Here is a 25,158-nt window from a genome sequence, read left to right as displayed (position 1 = left end):
TTCTGATGGTTTTCACAACTCTATCAGAAGAAAACATGCACAAAACATGCCTAAGATATTTCATGTGATGCTTTATGAATTCCTTTATAACTCCCTAAAAATCAGTGTTAATTCTTCTTCCTGAGTGAAAGATTGGGCCTCACCACTGACAGTCTAAAGAAAATGAAGTGCTGAGAGAAGATCTACATGAGGAGGCTACCCTAAAAGTGTCCAAAAGGACATTCAGATTACATTTAACACATCCTGCAGAGGGGAGTAAGGCCACACCTTTTCCAAAAGCAGTTCCAAAAGGGTTTACATATAGCTGTTACTGAGAGTTTTGAAACGAGATTTTGCTGTTAATGTGTGCTCTACTGCTCCATTCCTCCGATGAGGAGTTTCACAAGTCTGTTGCAACTCTTTATCAAAAGCTTTATTTCATTTGAAAACTTGAGTAGGTGCTTCTTCATTCAGCTTTCTCAGCAGAAGGGTCCTGAATGTTAGCATAATGTCCTCTAACAGCAAAGATTTAGCACACAAAGACAAATATAAAAAGACAAGCATTTCAGAAGAATTGATTGGAACATAAAAAATTTCTATGCACATGCACAAATAGACATGTAAGATGAGCTCTGCCACTCAAATGGTTCAAGAAGATTCTGCTACAATATTTACTCACAGAGAAGCAGCACAGCTCTTTGCAAGGAAGAGTTCTTCCAATTTAAACTGAGCGGTACCAGAGCAGAGGTCCAGCCTGCATGAAGGTATTGATAAACTAATCACAGAAATTTAACCACAGCTAAACAAATGTTATTTGACCAATTATCAGCTGACACTCAGTACATGCCTTTATGCAGTCCTTGGAAATGAAACACAAGAGTATTATTTAGCCAAAATTGGACTCATTGTTCTGAACAGCTCATATGCCTGTAGAGTCCCTTCCAAGCTAAAGAGCCTGAAGTCATACAGGGACTCCCTGAAGCAGCACTTATCTGGTCACACACATCTAGATGACAGCACTGTTGTTCTCATTAGGATGACAACTTCTGGTACTGACAAGTGACTCTTGAAATGTTATTCCGTGCTGAAGCAGTTTTGAATGTTAGAGACTGAAAAACAATAGGATATTCTCAGTAGAATAATCAGCTTTTTTTAATTGAAAATTCACATATACAGCCTATGGTACTCTGCACAAATGGATGCAAACAAAGAGCTTCTTATAATACAATGCTTTTTGGACTGATCTCACAGTTACTTATATATACACCAGCTGAATTGTTCAGTGCAAATGTTCCCATGTCTGTTCCTGACACTGGATTAAAAATTAAGACAGTCCAGCCTGAGACTTTTTTTCCCAGAGGCACCAAAGGCAGCTTTCTCAGTCACTCTGTCTTGAGACGGAGAGCTTCCCGCCGTTGTTTCTGAACCGTCCTGGAATCTTCCCACAGACTGGGTCCTCTGATGTTCTCCCAGTTATCCAAGTTGGATTTTTCCAGCTTCTGCAGACAAACAGCAAAAAAAAAAAACCAAACAGGGTCACCTTGACAGATCCATGATTTAAAGCACATATGATTCCAAATTGATTTTTTTTTCCCCCAAGAAACTCAATATCACCATTGGGTTGATGAACTTTCATCTAGTCTGCATGAGAAGTTCAGCAAGAAAGAAAAACCTAGTAGTTATCTATACAGCTACATAAATGACTAAGATAGGCATCACTGAATCTGCTTGTCAGCAGGTAAGTAACATTTAAGGACAGGAAGCACTGCAGCATCTGAGCAAGACTGAAGATACCTTGTATTCACTTTTTCTCCTCTCACCTTGTTTTCCAGATCTGTTCTTCAACTGCAAGTCTGCCAAACACTGAAGTAGTAGGAGTGACAAGTATTGGTATAGCTCAAACAGAAGGATTAGTAATTAGTGAGCTGAAGTATCCTGTCAGCAAAAACACAAAGCATGCTGGAAAAGATTCATTATCTAGCACAAAGAGAGACAGCAATGGTGCAAACCCCTTCAAGCCACGTGGTTTTAACTTGAGAGGGATATGCAATGCTTTCTGCTGACTAGTTTCCCATGGCACCCAGCCACCACAGACAGGTCTCTTACTAAGTCATATATGAGACATGCTACCTGACTGAACTGTCAGGTATTGAAAAACTAGATTTAATTACCTTTTTTTTTTTGCCTACTCCTATCATCCCCCATAGAACTACCAATGACTTAGAGGCAACATAAATGAAGAACAGGTGCCCTTCTGACCTCACCTACCATGTGCTGCAGTCAAAGAACACAAACATGTATTGAATCTCCACAGTCCCATTGGCAGAGGCTTAGCTGTCCCTTCCCAGGACACAGACCTCAAGTCCCACAGGCCAGCTGTGGAACAGCACATTGGACATGGTGGGGAGACTGAGGAGAGGGTCTGCATCACTGCCAGAATCAGCGCTGTCCTAGGTGCTACTGAACAGGGCAACACTGCATTCCAGTAATGAATGATACTTAACTGCAGTAAGACTCAAACCTGACCTGTGATCAAGGCCTCATCTCAGCAAATGCTGTAAAAATACATCAGAAAATACTTCACCCTGCCCTGAGCCTGTGGTCTAATTAGTCTATTATCAATAATTCAAATAAATGGCAAACACCCAGGGACTTTAATAATAGTTGCAGAAAAATTCAACAGATATAACAAATAGACCTACTGTTTAGTTCATGTTATGTGAAAGTTTCCTGACACTTCTACAAGTGAGGAAATTGAAATGAGGTTAGTCAGATATCAAAAGAAATTAGGCAACACTCTACAGAAGATATATGAGAACACAGGCACAAACATAGCAGACTTTCACAAGGTAAGAGCAACTGAACTTTCTGTTGAGTTGGCATAAGTCTTTCTGAAGAATTGTCTTTACTACTTTATACATCTTATGCTTAGCTGGTACTTCATTTCCCCAGAAGGGATCTGAACTGACATGAAAGGAGAGAGAAGGAGGAAAGGTACACATCATCCATCAGTGACTATCTCCTCTGATTGCAAATTCAGAATTTAACATCTGATTCTAATGGAAGCTTCAAGGAAACTACACTTAAAATAACCTTGTGCTTTAACTGAAGGGATGTAGGCTGATTTAATTCAACACAAAGGTATCACACACCTGTGAGGATCTCAACTGTTCCAAAGTTGTTTGTCTCCCAAAGCCTGAACATTAATCAACTTTTAAAATAAGTACAACAAAACTTGTGGTATCTAAAGATAGGCTGCACAAAGAAGTCTATCAAAAGAGACATGCATACTGAGGATCTTTACCAAAAAGATCATATTAATTTGTCCCTGAAACTTCACAGAGGCTTTATAGAGAGCAGGTTTGTCAAAAACAGGAAGCATTTCAAAACTATTGTATCCAAACAAATCAGTACCAGAAAGTATCTTGGCAGTTTCTAATAGAAACCATAAAGGTACCTAGAAAACACACTGGGATACACTGACAGAATAAAATAACAAAGGGTTACAACGTGCAGTGCAATGAATGGCACTGCCTGAGATGACAAATAAGATCTATTAATCAATTAAGAAATAAAGATTCTGATGCATACATAGGAAGACTATAATTTTTTATTATCATTGTATTTATAGAGATCATTAACATTTTGTGTCATGTATAAACTCTTTGTAGTATCTTACTGCAATTCAAGAAGAAAGCACCTTCCTTACTACCATGGGACAGTATCTGCAAAATTTAGTTTAAGGGATAGTTACCAGTCATCAGAAAGCAGAATGATTTGACATTCCAACTTTCTGAAGTGATGCTATCCAATTTTGGAATAACAGAGCACGACTGTTGCATGTGGATAAGCAAAAGAAGGAGTGTCACTACTGAAAGGGGATGTGAGAATCTGTTCTGCAATGCTTTCCTATTGAATAGCTATTTTCAAATGTATCTGTGCTGGCTCTGGATGGGGTAGAGTTAAATTTTTTTATAGTAGCAAGTATAGGGATCTGTTTTGGATTTGTGTTGAAAATAATGTTGGTTACACAGGGACGTTTTCATTACAGCTGAGCAGCTCACACAGTGCCAAGGCTGTCTCTGCTTCTCTCTCCACCCCACCTGCCAGTGAGCTGAGGGTGCACAGGAGGGGACACAGCTGGGGCAGGTGACCCCAACTGACCACAGGGATATCCCACACCATATGGCACCATGCTCAGCATGTAAAGCTGCAGGAAGGAGGAGGAACAGGGTGACATTCAGAAAGATGGAGTCTGTCCTTCAAAGCAACCTTTAGATGTGATGAAGCCCTGCTCCCCTGGGAATGGCTGAACACTTGCTGCCATGGGAATTGGTAAATGAATTCCTTGTTTTGCTTTGCTTACACCAGCACCTTATGCTTTAGCTATTAAACTATCTTTATCTCAATCTTCCTCACTTTTACCTTTCTGAATCTCTCCCCCTTCCTTCCTATCAAGGGGAGTGCATGAGCAGCTGCGTGGGGCTTGGCTGCTGGGGTTAAACCAAAAGAGTACCTCATATACAACTGAGTAAAACCCTACCCTTTTTGCTTGGTCACTGACATGAAAATTCTTACAACAGAATCATCCCAGAATAAATAGCTACATTAGATGTAGGCTAAAGACACGCACATAGCTACACTGCAAATTCATCTTAGTGATGAGAATAAGACCGGATTGACAGTCCTCTTAATTAGGTGCAGCACAAGCTGCAAAGTTACACAGCTCCTTCAGATTGCCTGAGCTGTACAGTGAGAATTCAGGCAAACAGCTAGTTCTGGTCTCACATGAAGCTGAAGTCAATATCTTTCATTTTATCTGGTTAGGTCTTCTTAATTTCTTATTTATTTTTTTCATTTGAGCCACTTGGACACTGCCTACCTAACTTTATGAAGACATCACATCACATGTTAAACTACTTCCAGCTTTTACTAAACTGAAATTCATATGAACTGGAAGGCTAAAACTTGAAATACTTCTTCTCCCAATTCAAACGTACTAAACACTCAATCATTGGAGACTACAATGAAATGTAATCAGATCAGATCAGCAGCACTTTTCCTGCTTGTCTCAAATAGCCCAAAGGATATTGAAAATTAGCTGTTTAAAGTAAGATCAGTATAGTGCATTAAATCTACTGATTCACTCCCTAAATCAGCTAAACTGCCTCTTAAGAGTACAGGACTGACAGAAGCTGTAAATTCAAGGGAAAAAATGCAGTTATTCAGACAGGCACAGTGAAAAAGAAAAATATGCTCAACTGTTTGCCACACTTGACTTTTAAGACTTATCAAATGGCTTGACTGGTGCAAAGGTACCAAAAAGGACATAGAAAGACCTTCACTTCTTAATTGCTGGTTCAAATGCCTGGCTTAAGTACAAGTTATAAGCCTCTGACAGCCTTAAAAAGATAAAATTTAAAAAGAGAGCTGGAATTCTACTCTTGCAGGATAGTCTTCATGCCCCAATACACAAACTGAAGTCTGCAGAAATTCATTTAGAGCTATTAGTGTTCAGGCTGAGTAAATTCAAGGTGTCCGCTTGCAAAAATGCTTGGCTTTAGTCTCAGTTTCTCACATGTGAAAGGAGGGATAAGAGAATCCTGTTTACTTTACAGCTTGATGAAATAAATTCTGTGATGAACACCACAGAAAGAAATAGCTCTGATACAGAGAGCAAATTCTTTTCCATCATTATAGTAAGCAAACCCATTTGCAGACAAAATATGAGCCAGGGAAAAATATCCTCAAGGCTGTAAGAGGCAGTGAAAGAATTAAACCAATTGAACCGTCTGTTTTTTAAAGGTGTCAAAAAAGCTTGAAGAAACAAAAGGTATATTGAGGAGCTCTATAATGATATATAGATGAAGAGGTACAGAATTACAGCTAACATTGAATCTGCTGTCTTGTGTATAACTGAAAATCTTAACTTTATCATTGCACTGATATGGCTTTAGTGGGGTTTTTTATATAACTCTCACATAGCCATCTTTTTGACATCTCATTTTCTTAATATAAACTGGGTGTTACTTTGCCTAGGAAGTGATATAATTTAATAATATCTGCAATTAGTGATTTAATAATCTGGGATTTAATAGCCCATGATTAGTGATTAAATCCTCAGTTTAAAAGGAAGGGGTTTTTTTCCAATTAGAGAATGTTTAGTTTTTATGATATTAGAAAACAAGAAAGTTAGCAAGCAGGAAAATATGGCCAGAATAAGATTGGTTTTTGTTTATTAAGGGAAGAACTGTGGGGGGTGAGGGGGGACTGGCATGTAAGTATCCAGAGAGCTGCTTCTCCTTTTGGCTTTACTGAAGACTGGCAAAACCCAATAGAAGCTTTGTTGCTTAATTCAGTGGGATCCAATAGCATTCATCTATGGCACAATTAATTAACCTATGGTGAACTGGTTTAAGAGACTCTTTCCCCATGCGTTATTTTCCCTTCAATTATGCCAATTCAATGATGTGGGGCTGTACTCCAGCCAGAAAAAACAAAATAGTTTAGGAAAATAAATCCATACTGCTTATGAACAAATCCTGTAGAAGCATAGGACTATGGAAACACTTGAACTGGGTGGAGGAAACATTGGGTGAAGAGAGAAGAGAAACATCTTTGAGTGACTATTTCACAGAAGATGTGTACTGAGGAACTGCACCACCAGTTTGTCTGTGCAACCTTTCCTTTTCCCTATGTAAAGCATGCAAACAGGACTTGCCTCCACCTCAGAGGTGTCACAGAGTTTAATTAATGTTCACAGAGTACTGTCATAGCTTTATGTGAAGGTGTTATAGTGACAGAAAGTGCTCAGTAAACTGAGCAATTCTATCACTCTGTTAAAACGACTGATTACACAACCTTGAATTTTTAACATAAGAGAAAAAAACATGAGACAAACTTCCATCTGGAATTAGGCCTTGCCATGATTTCATCCTAATTTACAAGCAGTTTTCCTTCTTAAAATTCAGAATCTCTTAAAAACCACAATAAATCTCAGAGGATAATCCAGTGCTATTTATGCATTACACCTGCAGATCACCCAAGATGGACTTCTCAGTCCAAAAGATTCATTTATGACAAAGTCAAAACAATGCATGCATGGGACATTTACTTTCAGTGTATCTTCTTTTCCTAAGCAAAAATGAAACTCAGAAAGGTCCAACATAAATAATAGCAGGATTGCAGTAGTACAACTTCAAGATCAAACATCCCAAATTCAGCTAATTCCACTTTTAATTAAGCAACTAGGTACATTTAGGATAGTTTTAATTTTTCTCATATAGAAAAGTTTTATCAAGCTATGGTTATTCTGCCCCAGAAAGGGAGGTGCTGCTTACTAAGATTTATCCCTAAATTCACTACTTGGGAGACCTAGCCAAGTCAACAGAACCAAGGAATTTCCCAAATCTGACTCCTTGTTCTTGCTAAGTTTATATCATACTAAACTTTGTAAAGGGATGTCCTAGTTACTGCAGCACAAGTCTCTAAAATAGAAGCAGCCAGGGACAGACTTTTGGGATGTTTGCAGCATCTTTTTCAACTAAATAAAGGTGAACTTGACTGAAGGGGATGTGTGATCTTTAACAGTGCAGGAGACCAGTAAGAGTAAAAAAATGACATTTCTTTTGCTGCTAAGAAGACCATACAGATTTCTACAGCACATCTCTATCTAGAGCCCAGAAAGCCCTCCTGACACCAATGAAACGGTTTATTTCAAACAAATTCCTAAGACTATGAATACTTGGAAGTGTGGACTTTTTTTTACCTTCTGTATATAAAATCTGGCACAGTCGGTCCTTCTAATAAAGATAAAAAGATACTCCAATAAAAAAAGGATGAGGTGTACCAGGATAAAAAATATGAGACCCATGAGTCACACATGGTGTTTTTCTTTCTGAAGAGATATGAAAAACAAAGTTTCTTATGTGAGAGGGAAAAACTGCAATGAACACCACAGCAAAGGACTAAGAGATTACCACAACAAGAAATGATAGTTACCACCATGAAACTACTAACAGAAGTGTGTGGGCATAAGAAAAGAAACAACTAGAGAAGGTTTACGACAACAGTGTCAAATTAAACTTAAATCCAGGCCATCAAGAAAATACCTTAAAGTAACCACCCTCCTTCAAACCAGCAGTGAACCTTACCAAGCAGTTGACCCTTCTGAATTGGTGGGCTCAATCTCCTGCCTCTCACAATCTCCCCCCTCTACCCTGGTCTCAGTTGGTTCAGGTAACATTCACACAGTTAGTGTAGTTTAGGACTTCTGCTTCTCATCTACACTTCCCTGCTGATTTTCCACTCACCTCTCTTCCAGAATTTGCTTATCAATTTATATGCTGAAACAGAAGGCTTTTCCCTGTTAAGAAACTATGATTTGGGCTAAACATTAACAGGGCAATTTCAAATCTTTCAGCCATAAATAGTTTTTCAGTAATATCAATGGCTACTGTTTGATTTGCGCTGTTGTGCAATTTCTCATAGGGGAAAAAATCCTCCTGTTTCTTCTCTGCAGTGAACATCCCCTTTCTAATTGATGAGGACAGTAATAGGAGCATTATTCCCATACTGTACTGCCAGTAACAGTAAAGCTCCTTCTCAGCAAAACTGCTGAATGTACAGTTCACAAATAATAGGTGAATAACTCTACGTGTCATTATATTAGAACCAACAGGTCTTCAAATCAAATCAGAAAGACTTCTGTCTTAGAAAGATCAAGGCATCTTTTAAAATTTTTACAGCATGAAGTTTTAGAAGGTAAGGTCTGGGGTCCTTCTAGAGCTGGAAGGTCTTTTGGTTTTGAAGTGCATTGTGCTTAAAGACTACTTGTGTTAGAGCTGTAAGATGGCACAGGGGGACACTGGCTCTCCAATGACTTGAGGGGAAGATGCTATAAACAAGATGGATTATTACATATTGACTTACCAACACCATTTTCCGCAGCCTGTGAACTTCTCAGTGATGCCTCCCAGCTATACCTGGGCAAATACCAAGTTTTACCAGACACAATGAAGTCAGGTGCTAAACTTGGGAACTTCTTCATTCAATTTTTAGAAATTTGATTATTCAGCTAAGAAGTGTGCAAACTCCATGCTCAGCCTCCACCAGAATCTTGCATATAATTTTTCTGTTTGATCGGTAAGCCTGTTAGAACAAGCAGTAGCTAGCAGCACTCATTAACACAATAAATGAAAGAATTCAGCCATGATGTGTGCATACAACTTGCCCTACTCAAACTTTTGGGCCTTTTTGTGACTGAGACAACACACAGTGTTGGCCCTAGCATGGTAAGAGGTGGTCAATTCATGTGGCATTAAAAACCAAGAAAACACACATGGAATGCAAGTTGATACTAAGGATTCTATTTTGGAAAGAAGAGACAGGGTGATGAGAAGAGATCATTTGTAACAGTCCCAACCATGTTTGTCTGACTGATAGTCATTCACCTTGTTTTCCATCTGTTAGACATCAGTGTCTTCTTACTGGATAAGGAAAGTGCAAATGAAACATATATGAAAGAAACAGCTCTCAGTTAAGGAAAAATCCTGTGCTAAGAGATGACCATGAAAGAATTTACATGACTATTAAATAGAGATGCATTCCAGAAATAACACCAGTAAAAAGTGACACCCTATGAACTTTACTGTGGAGGCTGTCTTTTTTCCTGCAAGAGACTTTTCCACCAGAATTCTTCCAGTGCCATACCCATCACCAAATTCCACCTTCATGTGTTTCTCTATGAAAAGCTATGAACATAGTTATAGTTTGAACACATTGAACTACGGTACAGAAAACTATTGAGATGTCAAGAAGAAAAGGTCAAAAACTATAGGCTGGCTATGGACTGTACATCTACTACTCAGAATAAAATGCCTAACACAAACTATTTGAATTAAAATCCTTTCCCAAGGCAGTTTCTATTGATGATAAAATAACAGAACTTTGTACTTCTCTACAAAACACTGTGTTGAAGACTCACAATGAAATAAAAACATAAAAGAACATGTCACAGGTGAATAAACTGAAATACAAGAAACTCAGCTTGTCCCAGACACAACATGGAGGGCAGTTGGAATCTAATGGCTAGGCTGGACAATGCACCAAGAAAGAAGAGTGCATGGAAGGAACAGAGTGATTAAAGGAAGAAGAAAAGTATCTCAACCTCTTCATTTATCTAAACCTATTTATTGTCATGACAGTCACTAAGGAGGGGTATTTTCCCAAGATCTCCATCAGCTCTCAAACACCTCAAGGCATTTAGCCACCACTATCTTCACAGACATTGAAGCAAATCAATTCAGGACATTGATCAGTTAATTCTTGAACAGCAACAAAATCAGTAATCCTCTGGTACTGATAATGACAGCAACAAGACACTTGCAGATATCAATGACTGGCATCCAGGAATTTCTTTCTGGAGCACTCCTGTTGTCCACACACTTGGATGCAATTACTGTGTTCCTACACTGTCACTCCCTGAAAAAAAAAGTTTCATCCATTCTGCTGGCACCACAATTCCTGAAGTTATGTCAAATAAGCAATAAGTGGCCTGAGTTTTTCAGAAGAGCTTATTCAAAGTCTTCTTTTAAGACAGTAAATATATAGAAAACACCTATGCAAATACCTACTTTTAGTTTTTCAACTGTCCTCAATATACATTTTAATACTGCAATTACAAGTCTTTTGCTGTAATTCTCAGGACAAACAATTAAAAAACTTCTGTCCAGAACTACTGTTGACTTTTTGTGATTTATCAAATTATTAGGAGTGAAACCTTCCTTCTCAACATTCATACTCTTTAAGTGAAGAAAGCAGCATTCTCTAGTCTGACCATTTGCAGACTATTTGACTATTATGTCAATTATGCCATCCTTGCAACCAGTTGAAGAAAAACCTTGTAAAGTTTTAGTTTTGATATTTTGAAACACAGAAGACTCATTTTTCTTGCTGTTGTGTTCAAATAATCTTCCCAGCTATTAAGAACAGATCTTACTTCAAATTTTACTATAATTTCTGCAGTAAAAAATGTTCAATTCCTATCACCTTCTTCCTATGGAAGTATTTATATGAAAACACCATTCTTCTCAGTACCTTTCATATTATTTAAATCTTTAACTTTCTTTTAAGGAATTTTTAGAGCCCTAAGTTAGTACAGTCAGCATGTTCTGCAATCTGTTCTTAAAGCCCTGTTCGAAACCTGGATACCAAAAGGAGAACCAGAATTTCAGTCCCAGCCTCATCAGTGCCACACTCAGAAGTAAAATCACCTGTTCCTACATCTACCATTCCTGTTCATATTCATATACTGAATTAGCTTTTGTGCCACAAGATCACACTAGAAGATCAAGCTGAATTATTTATTCACTGACTCCTAAATCTTTTTCAGAGTTGCTGCTTTTCAGAATGCAGTCTACTCTGCATTTTCAGTTTTTGAAATAAATAACTTCAGCTACTCTAAAAGGTACTTAGTACTTTTAATGGGCCCATGTTAGCAAGTAATATGAACAGCTCTCTCTCCCTGCCTTGCCATAGTTTTACTATTGCAATATTTTCGTACCACTTGCACATTAGTAATGATTTCACAATTTCTTTCACATCACTGAAAAAAGTACCCAATAGTGCCTGAATGTCCCAAATTTCCCAGAACTCTTTTAATAGTATCACCTTCCCACCTAGTGATGATTCCCAGAGAACCATCATTCCCAGACTGAATTTTCAGCAGCCACTAAAGTCTTCCAAGCCCATTCCTAGAACATAGCTAAAAACCATCAGAGTCTAGTAGGTATTTAACATGCTGTTTGATTATTAAGGGATTTGGAAGCACATCTGATTCAAATACGAAGGACTTTTTTATCTAAAAAAATACAGATACATTTTCGAATGTTGCTACTTTGTCAACATGGTTACTCATTATTTTACATCTTCATTATTTTATTCTTGGTTTGCTGCAACACCATCCTCTTACCCCCATCCTTGTCAGATTACTTATCAGACAGCTCTGATGCCCTTAGCATCTTTTATCAGTCTTCCCTGCTTTATGACTAACTCATTTACTGTTTCCATAGCAATCCTTCACGTTTTTATTTATTGGAATATTTTTTCCTCTACTTTCAATTGCTATTGATTCCCACTGAATATCACATATTTGATTCAAACTTAAATGATTTTTTTCCACGGCAAAATGTTAGTAAATTCTTAAGGAAGCTCTCATTTGCTAGAAAAACCCCTAACAACAATTCTATATTTTGGGGTCTGATGTAACTGAGGCCAGATTTTTTAGTGCTTATTAGACCATTAATTTCACAGAAGTACAGAAACCAAGTGCTAGAATAAGGAATGCTATTTTGAGAATGCATTAAACACATGAAGAGGAATGTACTATGACTGTTAAACAACCACGAGAATGTTTTTCACTCATCATATTAATCAGGTTTTTTATCTCCCTTTTTCAAACAAATTTCTGTCCTTTCAAATAAAATACTCAGGCTTTTGTCACAGGTCAAACACTTGACATTTTTTACAGTGTGTTCTACAAGGCCCAGCTCAGCAGCAGAACTACATTCACATTAGTACCAGCATCACTAGTGGACAGAGCTGTGATTTATTAGGCAAAGGGGAGCAGCAGGATCTAATTGGTCATATGAGGACACAAAAGTGTGTGAGGGGAATGCATAAACAATGGAGAGTGTATGCAAAGGTAGCTTGCTCCTCTGGCATGTCCCAAGACACAAGATAAATGCCATTATTAACAGATCTGAGATATAAGAAATGCAGTATGAATTACACGTGTAAATTCTTCCATCCTCAAAATAGTATCCTGACCAGAAACATTCCTGTATGAAATATATCTTTTATAGTTTGCGAAGATATAATTTAGTAAATGAGAAGGTAAGAAAATGTCTTCATGTTAATCTCCTCACAATAAATTAGGTCTGTGATTATATCTTTCTACATCACCATGACCACCACATCAGAGACAAAATGCAGACTTCAACGTGTTTGAAATATTGGAAATATCTTTACTTCTTGCAATATGCCCATAAGGGCATATATGTATGCTTACAGAAGAAATTATGACATTCTAGAAGAATTCAGTATGAATTCAATATGTACACTTCTGTAAGGACAGTAAGATATTTTTTGAAGTCTTGGGGAGGGCCAAAGGACATCTGCATTTATTAGGCAACCATGCTTCAAAAGAGCTGGCATGGTATCCTCAGTAACAGCAGCAGATATAATGCTAATAATATTGTAAAATAAGGCTTTACATATCAATACAGCAACTTTTTTTTAACTGCCCTTGATCTCTTATCACACCATATTTAGTAACAGCCACCAGTGTAATCCTTTGATGTGACCTATATATTGAATTAGAAAGTGTTCATAAGAGCTGTATTTTGGACAAGTCAAAAATAAAGAAAGGAGAAAAACATCCAGCCAAACCTCTCTAGTCTGGAAAGATGGGGTCCACAGAAAACTACTCTCCTAAATGTTAGCTGTAACTGGGTGATTGGTTAGATTTTATCCACCAGAATACAGAGGTAACAGTGACTTAAAATTGTCACACACTTAGCAGCATGGAGCCTGCAAACTATGTACAGGATTGCTGGTAGTTTCACAAGTTTCACGGAAGCAAAAAATTAAAGTGTGCTTGCAAGCTGGTGCCCATAATAAAGTATATATTGATATTAGATTTCAAAACAATAATCCAAATCTATTTTCATTATGCAAATCCATTTGTTTTGTTGAACTGATCTGCCCTTTATAACACCCAAGCACAACTGTGGAAGAATTTCAGTCTGGGAACTCTCTACAGTTTAGATTAAGAACAAATAAGATTGCTTCTGTCATTTCTGTCCATCAGAAAAGAGTCTCATTACCTAAGAAGGCTTGTAATATATTGTTATGCCAGATGTACTTTATTAGCATTGATTTATCCATAAAGATAATGGAATTATGGCTATTTAAATATTTTCCTTAACCTATTTACTCATCTTCTGAAGAAAGAGTATGGTATATCTGAATACAGATCTGTTGATTTTGAGGTTACATATTGAGTTTGAGATGTGGTTCTTTTTACTGCTTGTGGTTCTTTTTATTTTTATTTCCACATAAATAAATCAGAGCAGCCTTACAATATATTGAATGGAAACTGAGAGACAGTAATCCCAGAAGCAATCAGAACTTAATGAATTTGTAAGTTTTGAGTCTCCATTGGAACTTTCCATCTTGTTATTCCCTGCACCAGAAATCACAAATTCTTTATAGCCGGGGGAAGCCCAAAATAATTTGCAATAATGGTAAAAACCAGTAAATATTTTGTGAAATTAGGCCTGTGAAAGTACAAAAATTAAGTTTTGTTTTTATTTCAGACAAATTACAAAAGGGTAATAAAATAGTAATATAGTAAAATAGTAAAATTTTATTATCAAGATCAGGTACTGCCATTTGGACACCTAAGTATGAGAGCAATGGGGGCAATCGAGATCTTCAAAGGCTTGTGACAGAAATGTGGTATGGGAAGAAAACAAAAATATGTGTTTAGCATAAAGGCCACAGAGATAGATGAAGTGTTAGCTGGACATTTGATTCAATTAATTTTAAGACATTAAGAATAATCTTAAATAGCTTTATCCTTTGTTTCTGGTCACAGGGAGGTTTTTTCCAGTTTTTCTAACATGGCTTTTTGTAGGCCTGAAAATTTGTAAGACTCTGGATACTGAACTGGTTAAAACAGACATTTTAGAACTCACTAATATTTGAAGAAAATGCAGTGTTGAGGGAAGAGTGAACTATTTTTCTATAAAATTTTCTGAAATCATGTAAAAGGAATGACAGTTGTTTCAAAGAGACACATAAATTTCAGAAGCAAGAAATAAGATAAAGTACATCATGCACATTGTTCTGTAATTTGGTCTAAAGATCATCCAAACTCATGCAGTAGAACGGCTGACTTATATTCACACACACTCCCTCTAAGGCCAATATCAGCTCTACATTTATAAACTAGGTTAACCACAGAAATAGTGAATTTATTTGTACCACTGTACTTGATGCCTGGAAATCAAAGTAAAGCTGTGTTCAGAAAGAAGCACTATGTGTTCAAAAACCTTTCTTTACATAAATCCTTGTTTTTATTGGACATCAGTGAGTCAAAGGCAGATGGTTGATCTAATTTTAGTTAGGGACAGATACGACCCACCAGCGGCCAGAGTAATCAAGGGTAGCCAAGGTTATGGGCCCCAGGCAACAAATTTATTTTACCTCATATTCAGATTCCAGTGTCACAGGGTTCTGTTTTAACTTTTCTTTCAAAGCTGGATCAACCTGAAAGACAAATAAAAATACAGCAAAAATGTTTGCTTTTAAGAGTATATTTTTTAAGAAATCTTAACCTCAAATAAACTGAATACTGGTACATGCAAACCCTCCTCTCCTCTAAAAGAGTTTATGTGCCATTTGTTCCAATATCAGGATGATGAACACAGCACAAGAATTGGGCTGAAAAGAAACAGGTTAACTGCCAAATTATTAAATTCCAAAGGAAAACACATTTTTCACAATAGCTCGACACTTGTATTACCTTAGATACTTAAATCCGTACCTGTTTAGTTTAAAACTGTTAAACTAAACAAAGCCTAAATAAATGAAACAAGCACAAGAAAGATAAAATTGGGATTGTGGAATATATTATACTTCCAAATGCCGAGTTCAGGGAATTGGCATACAATGTTTCCTGGTTTTCAAAGTTTAAGCATGAGTTGAATTACCAGTTTTCTGGTGAACACATAGCCCTTTCCCAGTTTTGATTCCGTACTAACAGTGCTGGTCTTTCCTGCCACCTTTCAGAGATGCTTATTGAAAGAACAAATCTAAGAACAGACATGTCAATGAACCACAGCAGACACATTTCACATTTTAACTTCTTCTGAGCCTGAAAGAAGTGATGTTCATCCCTCCCTTTGCTAAATAGCGTCTGTCTCCCACAGCTCTAAGAGTAGAAGCTAAGGGGAAGAAGATAATTAGCATTCTTCACACTTAGAGAAAGCGTTTACCTTCTCAAACAGCCACATACACAGTACTCAGACATAGTCTTTAGGCAATATAATTAAAATACCAAAAAAATTCACCATGAGAGAAAAATCTCATTTTTAGAGATTAAAAACCAAAATAAATGCGTAAGAAGACTGGTAATGTGTGTAATTCTACATCCCTCATACACTACTCCAACTATAACTAATCCAGTAAAGTAAAGTTGTTACTCTTAATTTGCTGCTTCTTGATCTGAACAAAAAGGGCCCAGTAACCCTCATCACAACCAAGGCCCAACATCTACAAGCAGTCTAGAAAAAAAAAAAGGAGGGCATACACGTAACAGAATTTGCCCAGCCAGTGCGAAGATCCACCTTCAGATTCTCTTCTAACATAAGTTCCTACTTATCAGAGGTACTTAAAATACACATCTACTATGTGAATTGATGGGAACTGCTCTGAAGAATTTCCCTAGGCCATAATGTTCCCCTTGATTACAGGCACTGTCTGCTAGTTAGCATGCAGCCTGTGAGACCTCAGTTCCTAAGGATGGATGCTCAGACAGGCAAGTCTAACACCATCTGTGCATGGCCAGAGGTTTGATTTCCCTACCTCATCAGCGATCTGGCCATAGAAATACACACATTTGCAACCTCTAGATTCATTACACTTGGGACCTAAGCCAAAATATTTAAAATGGTTAATGTTTGTACCAGATACAGCTCCCACCTTCTTAGTAATTAAAAAAAAACCTGTAAAACAAGATAGTGTCTCTGCACTGGCCCTCTACATCAAATGAAAAATGGAATGCACCATCTCTGTCTTGGCATCCAAGGCCTCTGTAGAAGTGCCCCTCATTAAAGATGGATTGCATTTCTCCTGCGACCACGACCTCCAACAACAGCCATGCTTTATTAGAACAACGAACCCATCCATCACATGCGCAGAAATGCAAAGTCTCTGGGCAGCCAGACAGGCTTTGAAGCTTGCTCTCACAGAGAAAAGAGTGATCGTGGACAACACTGTATTCAGAACTAAATGCAAACACTATTTGTTATGCTTTGTGTTCTCACAGTACACATATGGACAAGGGGAAATAAAAGCTCCAGTAAGTAAGGCAGCAACAGTTTTATTTTATCCTACATTTTCCTTCCATTTAATAATAAGGCAAAGTATCATGGTTGAAACATCGTTTTTACTTAATTAAATACAGCCAGAATTTAACTTACAAAGACAGTTCAATATCCCATTATCAAATTTTATTTTATTAATTTTTAGTGTGTTTGTTTAATGTGTGGTGTTTGCATGGCCACATTTGTGTAAGGCAAAGGCAAGCAATCAGTTAAGCTACTGCTGCTTCTCCATCCCTTCCAGCCCTTTCTGTCTTCAGACTTTCTCCTGTCTTCACTCTGCTCTGCCTTCACAAAGACAGCTAAAACTGAGACACGGCATTCCAATTTGAAGCTGTAACTTTAATATTAACAAAAAGGCAGAACTGAAGGAGCATAATTGAATTTTCTTTTTTACAAATACCTTGTAAATGCAAAATGAACAGAGTGCTGCTTCTTTGGAAGCAGAAATTTTATTTGGGAAATTAAGTTACCCAAAAAGACAAGTTAAACCCTGTTGTGAGAGCAAACTTCATATACACCTTAAGCTCACTCTGCAAAACTCATTCTTTTGCCCCAAGTTCCACCAAAAAAAAAGTAAAAAAGAGAAGCAAGTATGTATTTCCTCTTCTCTTTATCTTTTTTGTCCCCTACATACACACCTTCTCACACAGAATAATTTAAACATACTTGAGCCTACAGTAATTCAGTCACTTGCACTTTCTAAATGCCTTGACTGTAAACCCTCCCTTTTCAGCTACCAAATGAGATAGGTGGGTTACAACTATTTTAGGAACCCATATAGAAGTTGAGAAAAAGTGTATTATAAAGTTTTGTTTCCACTGTGCTTGTACAATGCTGTGCTACCTTTGAAACATCACAAGAACAACAAGAACAAAAAAAAAAAAAAAAAAGTGAATGATGCTATTTTCATTCTGAAAAGGCAGATAAACATCAATATGAGCCACAATCACAGATCATAACCAGGGGAACACTTCAAATGGGGGTAGAGCCATGAAAGTGCCCATGCCAGAGCAGCAGCTCAGTTGTATTACACATCTGCCACAAGATCCAAATACAAACATACATTTTGCTTCCATGATGACTGCTATGCCAACACATACTGCCAAATGAGCTACAAGTATTCAGCTATGCACTGGCAAATAGATCTTCAGCTAAATTATGGATACAAATCTGTATTAGTAAATATGATGATGGCAGCAGACAAAGCCCAAATGCTGTAAGAGTCTGACAGCGTCCTCTCCACCACTATTTAGGAGGCAGGAAGGAACAGAAAAGATACTCCTTTACACTAGAGGACTCTTCTTGTTCGGCAAAATCTCAGCTGCTCCTCTAAGATCCATTTAAATTCAGAGTTTATTTCTAAATGTAGAATTCAAAGATGTGTGCATGTATAATTACAGCATAACTTCACATTAAATTCTTACTGAAAAACTACTGAAATACTTGATGCAAGTATTTAGACAACCTTCGTGAGATGCTGTCTGCAAGGCTTTGAAATCAATACTATAAATACAGTTTTTAAAGGCTTTACTTATTTTCTTTTTCTGGGGTGTTTTTTTTCCTTTTTAGCACTTGCAGTAAAAATATAAAATATTCTCCATATTTTGCATTATACAGGCTTATCTCATATTACATCAATTGAAAGGGTGAGGGCAAGTGCGATATAGAAAAATCTCAGAAAAAGGTTTAAGAATCCAGGTTTTAAATTAGAATTTTGTCCCATTTCACACTCCCACCATTCCTTCAGATTTACCCTTACTTAACTTCAAAAGGTTCCCAAAGAAACAGACTTTAAAAATATTTTTAACAGCTAAAAGTAATAGAGGTTAAGCACAGAAACATTCTTAGAAATCTTAGTAGGCAGCTACTTGAGGTTGTAATAGAAACTTTTGAAATTAAGCTGACGCTTCTCATTTTAAGGCTGACATTTCAGTTTTTCAATCAGAACCTGGACAGCATTTCTAGGTGTTAAAAACAGTGCACCTTGGGGTGCAGACAAGAGGCATCGTTACACAGCAAAGCAGGAATAACTGGTGCTTGCAGCCCCTGCCAAACCAGGGACTCCTGCAGTGCCCTGTGAAAAACATACACTCATCTCAATAAAGAGGATTTTTGTTTGTGACACAAGTATTTTTGGTACAGTTATAAACCTAAAAGTGCTGCTACTAAAAAAAAATCTCTGCTAACAATTTTGTATTGATACTCATTGACCACAGTTAATTTTGGCTCAGAAACAAATAATATTGGTAGAGAGGAACTGAGAAATTTGTGAATGCCACTAACTTTAGCTCCAGGATAAGGAAAGGATAGCTCTTTCACAAGGGAACCCAAAGAATACTATCACTACCCATTTTGAAGCTTAGAGGCATGGAACACCTCTCCATATGGGGACAGGCTAAGAACACTTGGTTTGCTCATTCTGGAGAAGAGAAGGCTTTGGGGAAACCTGAGTGTGGCCTTCCACTAAGGGGGGCTAACAAGAAAGACAGACAAACTTTTTAGTAAAGTGTGTAGCAACAGGACAAGGGCTGACAGTTTTAAAATAAAAGAGGGTAGATTTAGACCACGTATAAGAAATAAGCTTTTTTATAATGAGTGTGGTGGGACACTGGCCCAGGTTGCCCAGAGAGGTGGTGAATGCCCCATGCCTGGGAACATCCAAGGGCAGGCTGGATGGGGCTCTGAGCAACCTGATCTACTTGAAAATCTCCCTGCTCTTGCAGGACTGTTGGACTAAAAGACTTTTGAAAGTTTCTTCCAACCCAAATGATTATATGGCTCTGTTAAACACAGGAATACAAAGCAGAATAGCAGTGTCACTCTTGTTGAGCATTCAGAGAGGACCACCAAGTTGACTCACATTTTCATTTTCAGGGTTACATCCCAACTGTCCACAGAACACATATGCCTGGATCCATAACTCAAACAGCCCATCTTCACAAACAGCCTTTCTCTGCTATAAACATTGCTGGTTATTTGTCCATGTACTATTTGTGGCCATGGGCTTTAGAGCTAACCAAGACTGGAATATATTACATCTTCTAAAACGATGGGTTCAGTTACTACACAAGGAAACTGTCAGGAGACAGCGACATCATGAGAAGAGGATTGGGCTTTTAACAGCCTCCTCTCACATCAGCCAGTGCAGCACACTGTATGCTTGTCTCCTGGCAGGTACTCACCAAATATTTACATGCCAAAGTTTTACAGAACTTTCCCTTTAGCAAGCATTTCCAGAAAAACAGTAGAAGATATTTCTACCCCAAAACTAGTTATTTTTACTAAAACATGAGTTTCTGTTCTGACCCTGTCCTCCACAAAATAATATCCCACTGAAAAAGATTTCAGCTTTGGAAACGGGAGAAGACAGTGGCCTGAATTTAATGAACATGAATTAGGATTGAGATTTTCATTTTTTCATCTGCCCTTCCCAGCATGAATAGATGGGACACAATTTTCCTGCAGTATCCACAGTACAGAGAGTCCACAAAATTACTGTTTATATGAAATTTTTCAATTTGTTCTCCCCACCCATTTTTTAAACTTAAGAGTAAACCATAATCACCAATTCTAACCCTCCCACAGCGTATCTTCTTTGAAAACATTTATCATATGCCTAACTCCTCTAAATGGAAAATCAGCAATCTTGAGTGGATCAGTCAACTTTAATCTTCCTTGAGAAGACTCCCATAAATTGCTACAGAAATCTGTGTCATAAATATTCTAAGTTGTGGTTTATGAGCAGAGTGAGAAGCAGTGGACAGGAGAGGATAAATCCCAGGACTCAGGAAATGCAGTGTAAACTACAGCCAAGCTGAGTGCTGTTCTACTTAAGAAATTAAAGGAACAAAGCTTGTAGAGGTTGTAAGGTACAACAAGGGTTGTACTTACGCCAAGCTCTTTGGCATACAGTCTTAGGTAACAGAGAAGGGCAAGGCAAAACATACCATTTTTGTGCAACTTCATTCACAACAATCCTGCAGCTACATTACTTAAATATTTAATATACAAAAAACACTTACATAAGGATACCTTTTTCCCTGTGAGGGTGGTGAAGCACTGGGACAGGTTGCCAGAGAAGCTGTGGATGCCCCATCCCTGTAATTGCAGCCAGGTTGGATGGAGCTTTGAGCAATCTGGTCTAGAGGAAGGCGCCCTTGCCCATGACAGGAGACTGAAACTAGGTGATCTTTAAGGTCCCTTCCAACCCAAACAACTCCATGACTCTGTGATTCTATACTGCCATAGGACACGATCCAAGAATATTGACTGGATGGGAATACTCACAAACAGTGGGGAAACAGCTGAGACTAGATGTAAACCCTACCTTTGTGTCCTTTGACTTTTTCCTATGATCTGCATAGAATACAGACAGCTAAACAAAAAAACACATTTCATCCAGCCTCTGACAGAAATCGATGCAGACATTTCCAAAGGAGCAATATAAATTGTTGTTACAGCAGCAGTTCCCAGACTTACAGAACATGGGGCACCAGTGATCTCTCAAAATCCAAACCTTGTACTTGCTTCCAGATTGATCAAAAAAAGACCTACAATCCCAAACTCTGGACCAGACTTTTTATGTGATAATGTCATGGGAAATGCAATTAAAAGTTAGTATGATGGCCAAACTATCCCATACTTCAACAAACATTTAAGCATATCTAGATTTCTCCCATATAAGGTCAATAAAACAAACAAGGACTCTGGAATTTTCAGTTCTGAGCAGGAAGTACTCATCATTTAATTAATTTTGGTATGCTTTCACATCCAGTTTGATTTTCAGTTGCACATTTATTTATATGATTTATACCAAATTAGTGCTGTAAATCTTGGCTCTGAATATGCTAGCATAAATTTAATTTCACAGCAAAATTCAGTAGAGAAAATGTTCCTTTTGGTATAAAAAAAAGGTGTAAATTTGTGATGCCAGTATTTAGGAAAAAACCCCACCCTTTTGCCTGTAAATAGAATATACTTAACAGCTAGAAACAATCCAAAATGCAACTCTGGATGCAATTCCAAAGAGTCAGTTTTTTTGGTCATATTTTTTGAAGATTCCTTTTTAATGGTTATGTACCTACTATGCAAGTTCAGGCTGGAAAACTAGTGTAAATATAGTTTATAGGTGTTTTTTTCCCTTATGGCTTCCTTAGTCAAATCCTATCTTTGCACAGAATCAATCTCTTTGTGGTAGCTCTGAAAAACATGAAGGTCACTTAAGTTTCTGTTCAAAGCAAGCAACTTCAAGAGAGAAATTGTGAATTGGCAGCTGAAGGCAGCATGGAAGCAGTCTGTGCTCATCTCCTCTGAATCTTTTCAGTGCTGTACTATCAGACAGAAGAGGACTGGAGAGGGTGTCCTCGTTAGTTCTGCACATCAGCAGGAATACCTGTGTCCAGGGGCTCACTGCTGTTCAATTAGGCTCACCTGTAAACTGTTCCTGGCAGCAGCTCACTTCAACCCAAGCGAAACCAGAGGCACCGTACAACAGCCAAACCACTATTTTTCACTTGGTGTGTCAGTTCAGAAACACAAAGGAATTAATTTAAAGTGAAAAGTCTATCTCATAGGAGACTAAACCTTCAATAAAAGCACTGAAGTTTCAAGAAAGTAACACCAAAAATGCTCAAAAAAACCCAGCTCCCAAGGAACTCCAAAGAATCAACCTTCTCACATAGGAACAGAGATAGTCTGATCCCTCAAACATGATATAAAAACATAACACAGTTAAAACAAGCACACTAACAGATTAGGAATGCTTTCCCTAATCAGAGTGAAACATCTATAAATATATACACTTTTTTTTTTCTCTGTGTAAGTTAGTGCCTAACCCCTGTCTTGAACTACGTGAAAATATACGTTAACTTTTTTTCTCACTGAAAATAAACAAGAATATAAAACAACACCAAAAATTCTGCCATTTTTAACCCTAAAAATGGTTTGAATTATGTTTTAAAACATCATTTTCATTTATAGTACATATCTGTTTTTTTACAGAAATTTATTGAGTAACGAAACAAATTTTGACTTTTTAATGTCTTTTTGAACAGAAACAATTTTTAGTGTCAACTCACCAAAATTGTTTTCGGTGCTCTGAAAATGCATTTCTACAAATAAATTACTACCAAATTCTAATAACTCTCATCTTAAAACCTGCATGTGTTGAAAAAATTAACACTTCTTATTCTACAGTTCCCATTGCATTTAAGGGAAAATACTTTCTACACTGACATCTAGTGAAGTTTTATAGTAAGAAGAAAGATCATACTCTAATACTTTGTACTTATAAAAAGCTGTTAATTTATCAAATCATTATGTTTTAAATTACTAGTCTTTGCAACACACTTGTACATCACACACTATTTTCTTTTGAAAGATATTTTGCCACTATTTTAATAAATAACATGTTTACCTGTCAAAGGATCAGACATTCTAATGGGTATTTTAGAGAAAGCTACAATGGTAAAATCTGGTGTAATTAAGTTTAAAATGTGAATAGCAAAGGGTTTTCCTTTTAAGGGCTTAACATACAACATTAACAAAACAATTCTACTAAAATCAGCGGGAATTATGAATGCAAACTATTTTAATTCATACATTTTAGATACTAATAAGACAAGTAATCTCTCTTCTCTAAGCAGTATCCAAAAAGCCTGTATTCCTACATCCTCTCTGTAATCAAGTTTGGGCTCTGCTTGTTTAGATTGCCATACGGCTGAAGTTTGCAACAGCACCATTTGGCTTCAAGCCTCAAAACACAAAGGAGAAGAAGGGGAAGGCCCACTTAGACAGAAATTGCACTTAAAATGGACACATGCCTGGGCAAAAGGTTTTCAACATTTCCTTTAATGGTAAAAATGGTAGTGGATCTAGAGCTCCAGAAAATCCTAGGGACTGGGATCTGCTGACATCATGGCTACTGACTTCTCAAGATGAGTCTGGAAACCTAGATGTTTTCTGGTGCTTGAGGGAGGCATTGGGAAAAACAGCTGGATATTTAATTATGTTTTGGCTAAAAACTGCCTGAAGCTAAGTTACACACTTGTAATCACTTCAATGGCAAGGCAAAAATACCAGTAATTAATTCTGGCAATGTGACAGGATTTAAATAAACCAAACAGAATTCTTGGTAGTATATAAAATATAAATATCTAAAAGCTATCAACATTTTATGTATTGAAATTATTTCCACTTGCAATGGCATCAGAATGAGTTTCTCCAGTTAATAACCTTCTCTTAATCTGAATCTAAATTTGACAACAGAACCACCATCAAGGAAAAATTGCTTCTGTTTAAAACAAAGAACTCTTAGTACTTGCAGTGTATATTGTATTTCATCACAGAGAGGCTCAATAATGTGAGGTAATATCTTAAAGTCATCCTACAGTGCTGTAAGCTGTCTTTGGTGACAATAACCACCTGGTCTAGCCAGATCCAATCACTGGAAACTATTCAAAAATATACAGTGTCAGCCTCAGAATGTGGCAACAAAAATCTTACTGAATCCCAAAGCTGACTCTGGTTTTGCCCTTTACAGAAAAACGGTGGTTTATATGCTAAACTGAAAGGATGTCTGAAAAACTGAAACACATCTCTGTCTGGTATCATAGCAAACAGCTCTTCACAGACAATGTAGAGAAGTCATCTGAGCTCAAGTAAAATGGATAAGCTTTTGCTGAAATCAGTGCAAAAACATGAACCAAACACTAGCAGCTGAACCTCAAAATCTTCAAGAATAACATGGATAAAGAGCTCATTTCCATACAATCCTTCTGGACTGAACTGAACTGAGAGGGAAAACATCCAAACATCTGGTACCACCACAACACTGGGTATGAAAAGCTCTTGCTACCCCTTTCATTTTGTGCCACGTGGCAGGACTGAAATTGCTAGCCTGGATAGTTCTGAACCACAATCAAAAAACGTAACAAGTTCCAAATTCTGCCTGCAAATAGAAACAAAGTCACTGTAAGGGTACCTGTTTAGCAATCAACAAGGAGCCAAT

The 25,158-nt window shown here is 37.4% G+C and overlaps 1 protein-coding gene across 2 annotated transcripts in view; it reads right to left on the bottom strand.

Moving 5' to 3' along the window:
• Nucleotides 1–442: 442 nt before the first annotated feature.
• The window catches only part of LOC115904485 (cytochrome c oxidase assembly protein COX16 homolog, mitochondrial), a 45,328-nt gene continuing 20,612 nt past the window's right edge, over nt 443–25,158 (bottom strand). For both annotated transcript variants that reach the window (XM_030949910.1, XM_030949911.1), the window contains exons 3-4: nt 15,250–15,312; nt 443–1,478 (exon numbers count right to left, since the gene is read on the bottom strand). In XM_030949910.1, the coding sequence (XP_030805770.1) occupies nt 1,362–1,478; nt 15,250–15,312 (180 nt within the window). In that variant the 3' untranslated portion in view covers nt 443–1,361. The remainder of the gene's footprint in view (nt 1,479–15,249; nt 15,313–25,158) is intronic.

Source organism: Camarhynchus parvulus, chromosome 5 (assembly GCF_901933205.1).
Source record: "Camarhynchus parvulus chromosome 5, STF_HiC, whole genome shotgun sequence".
Taxonomy (NCBI): domain Eukaryota; kingdom Metazoa; phylum Chordata; class Aves; order Passeriformes; family Thraupidae; genus Camarhynchus; species Camarhynchus parvulus.
The sequence above is the reverse complement of the archived record's forward strand: the minus strand, read 5'-3'. Positions and strand labels throughout refer to the sequence as shown.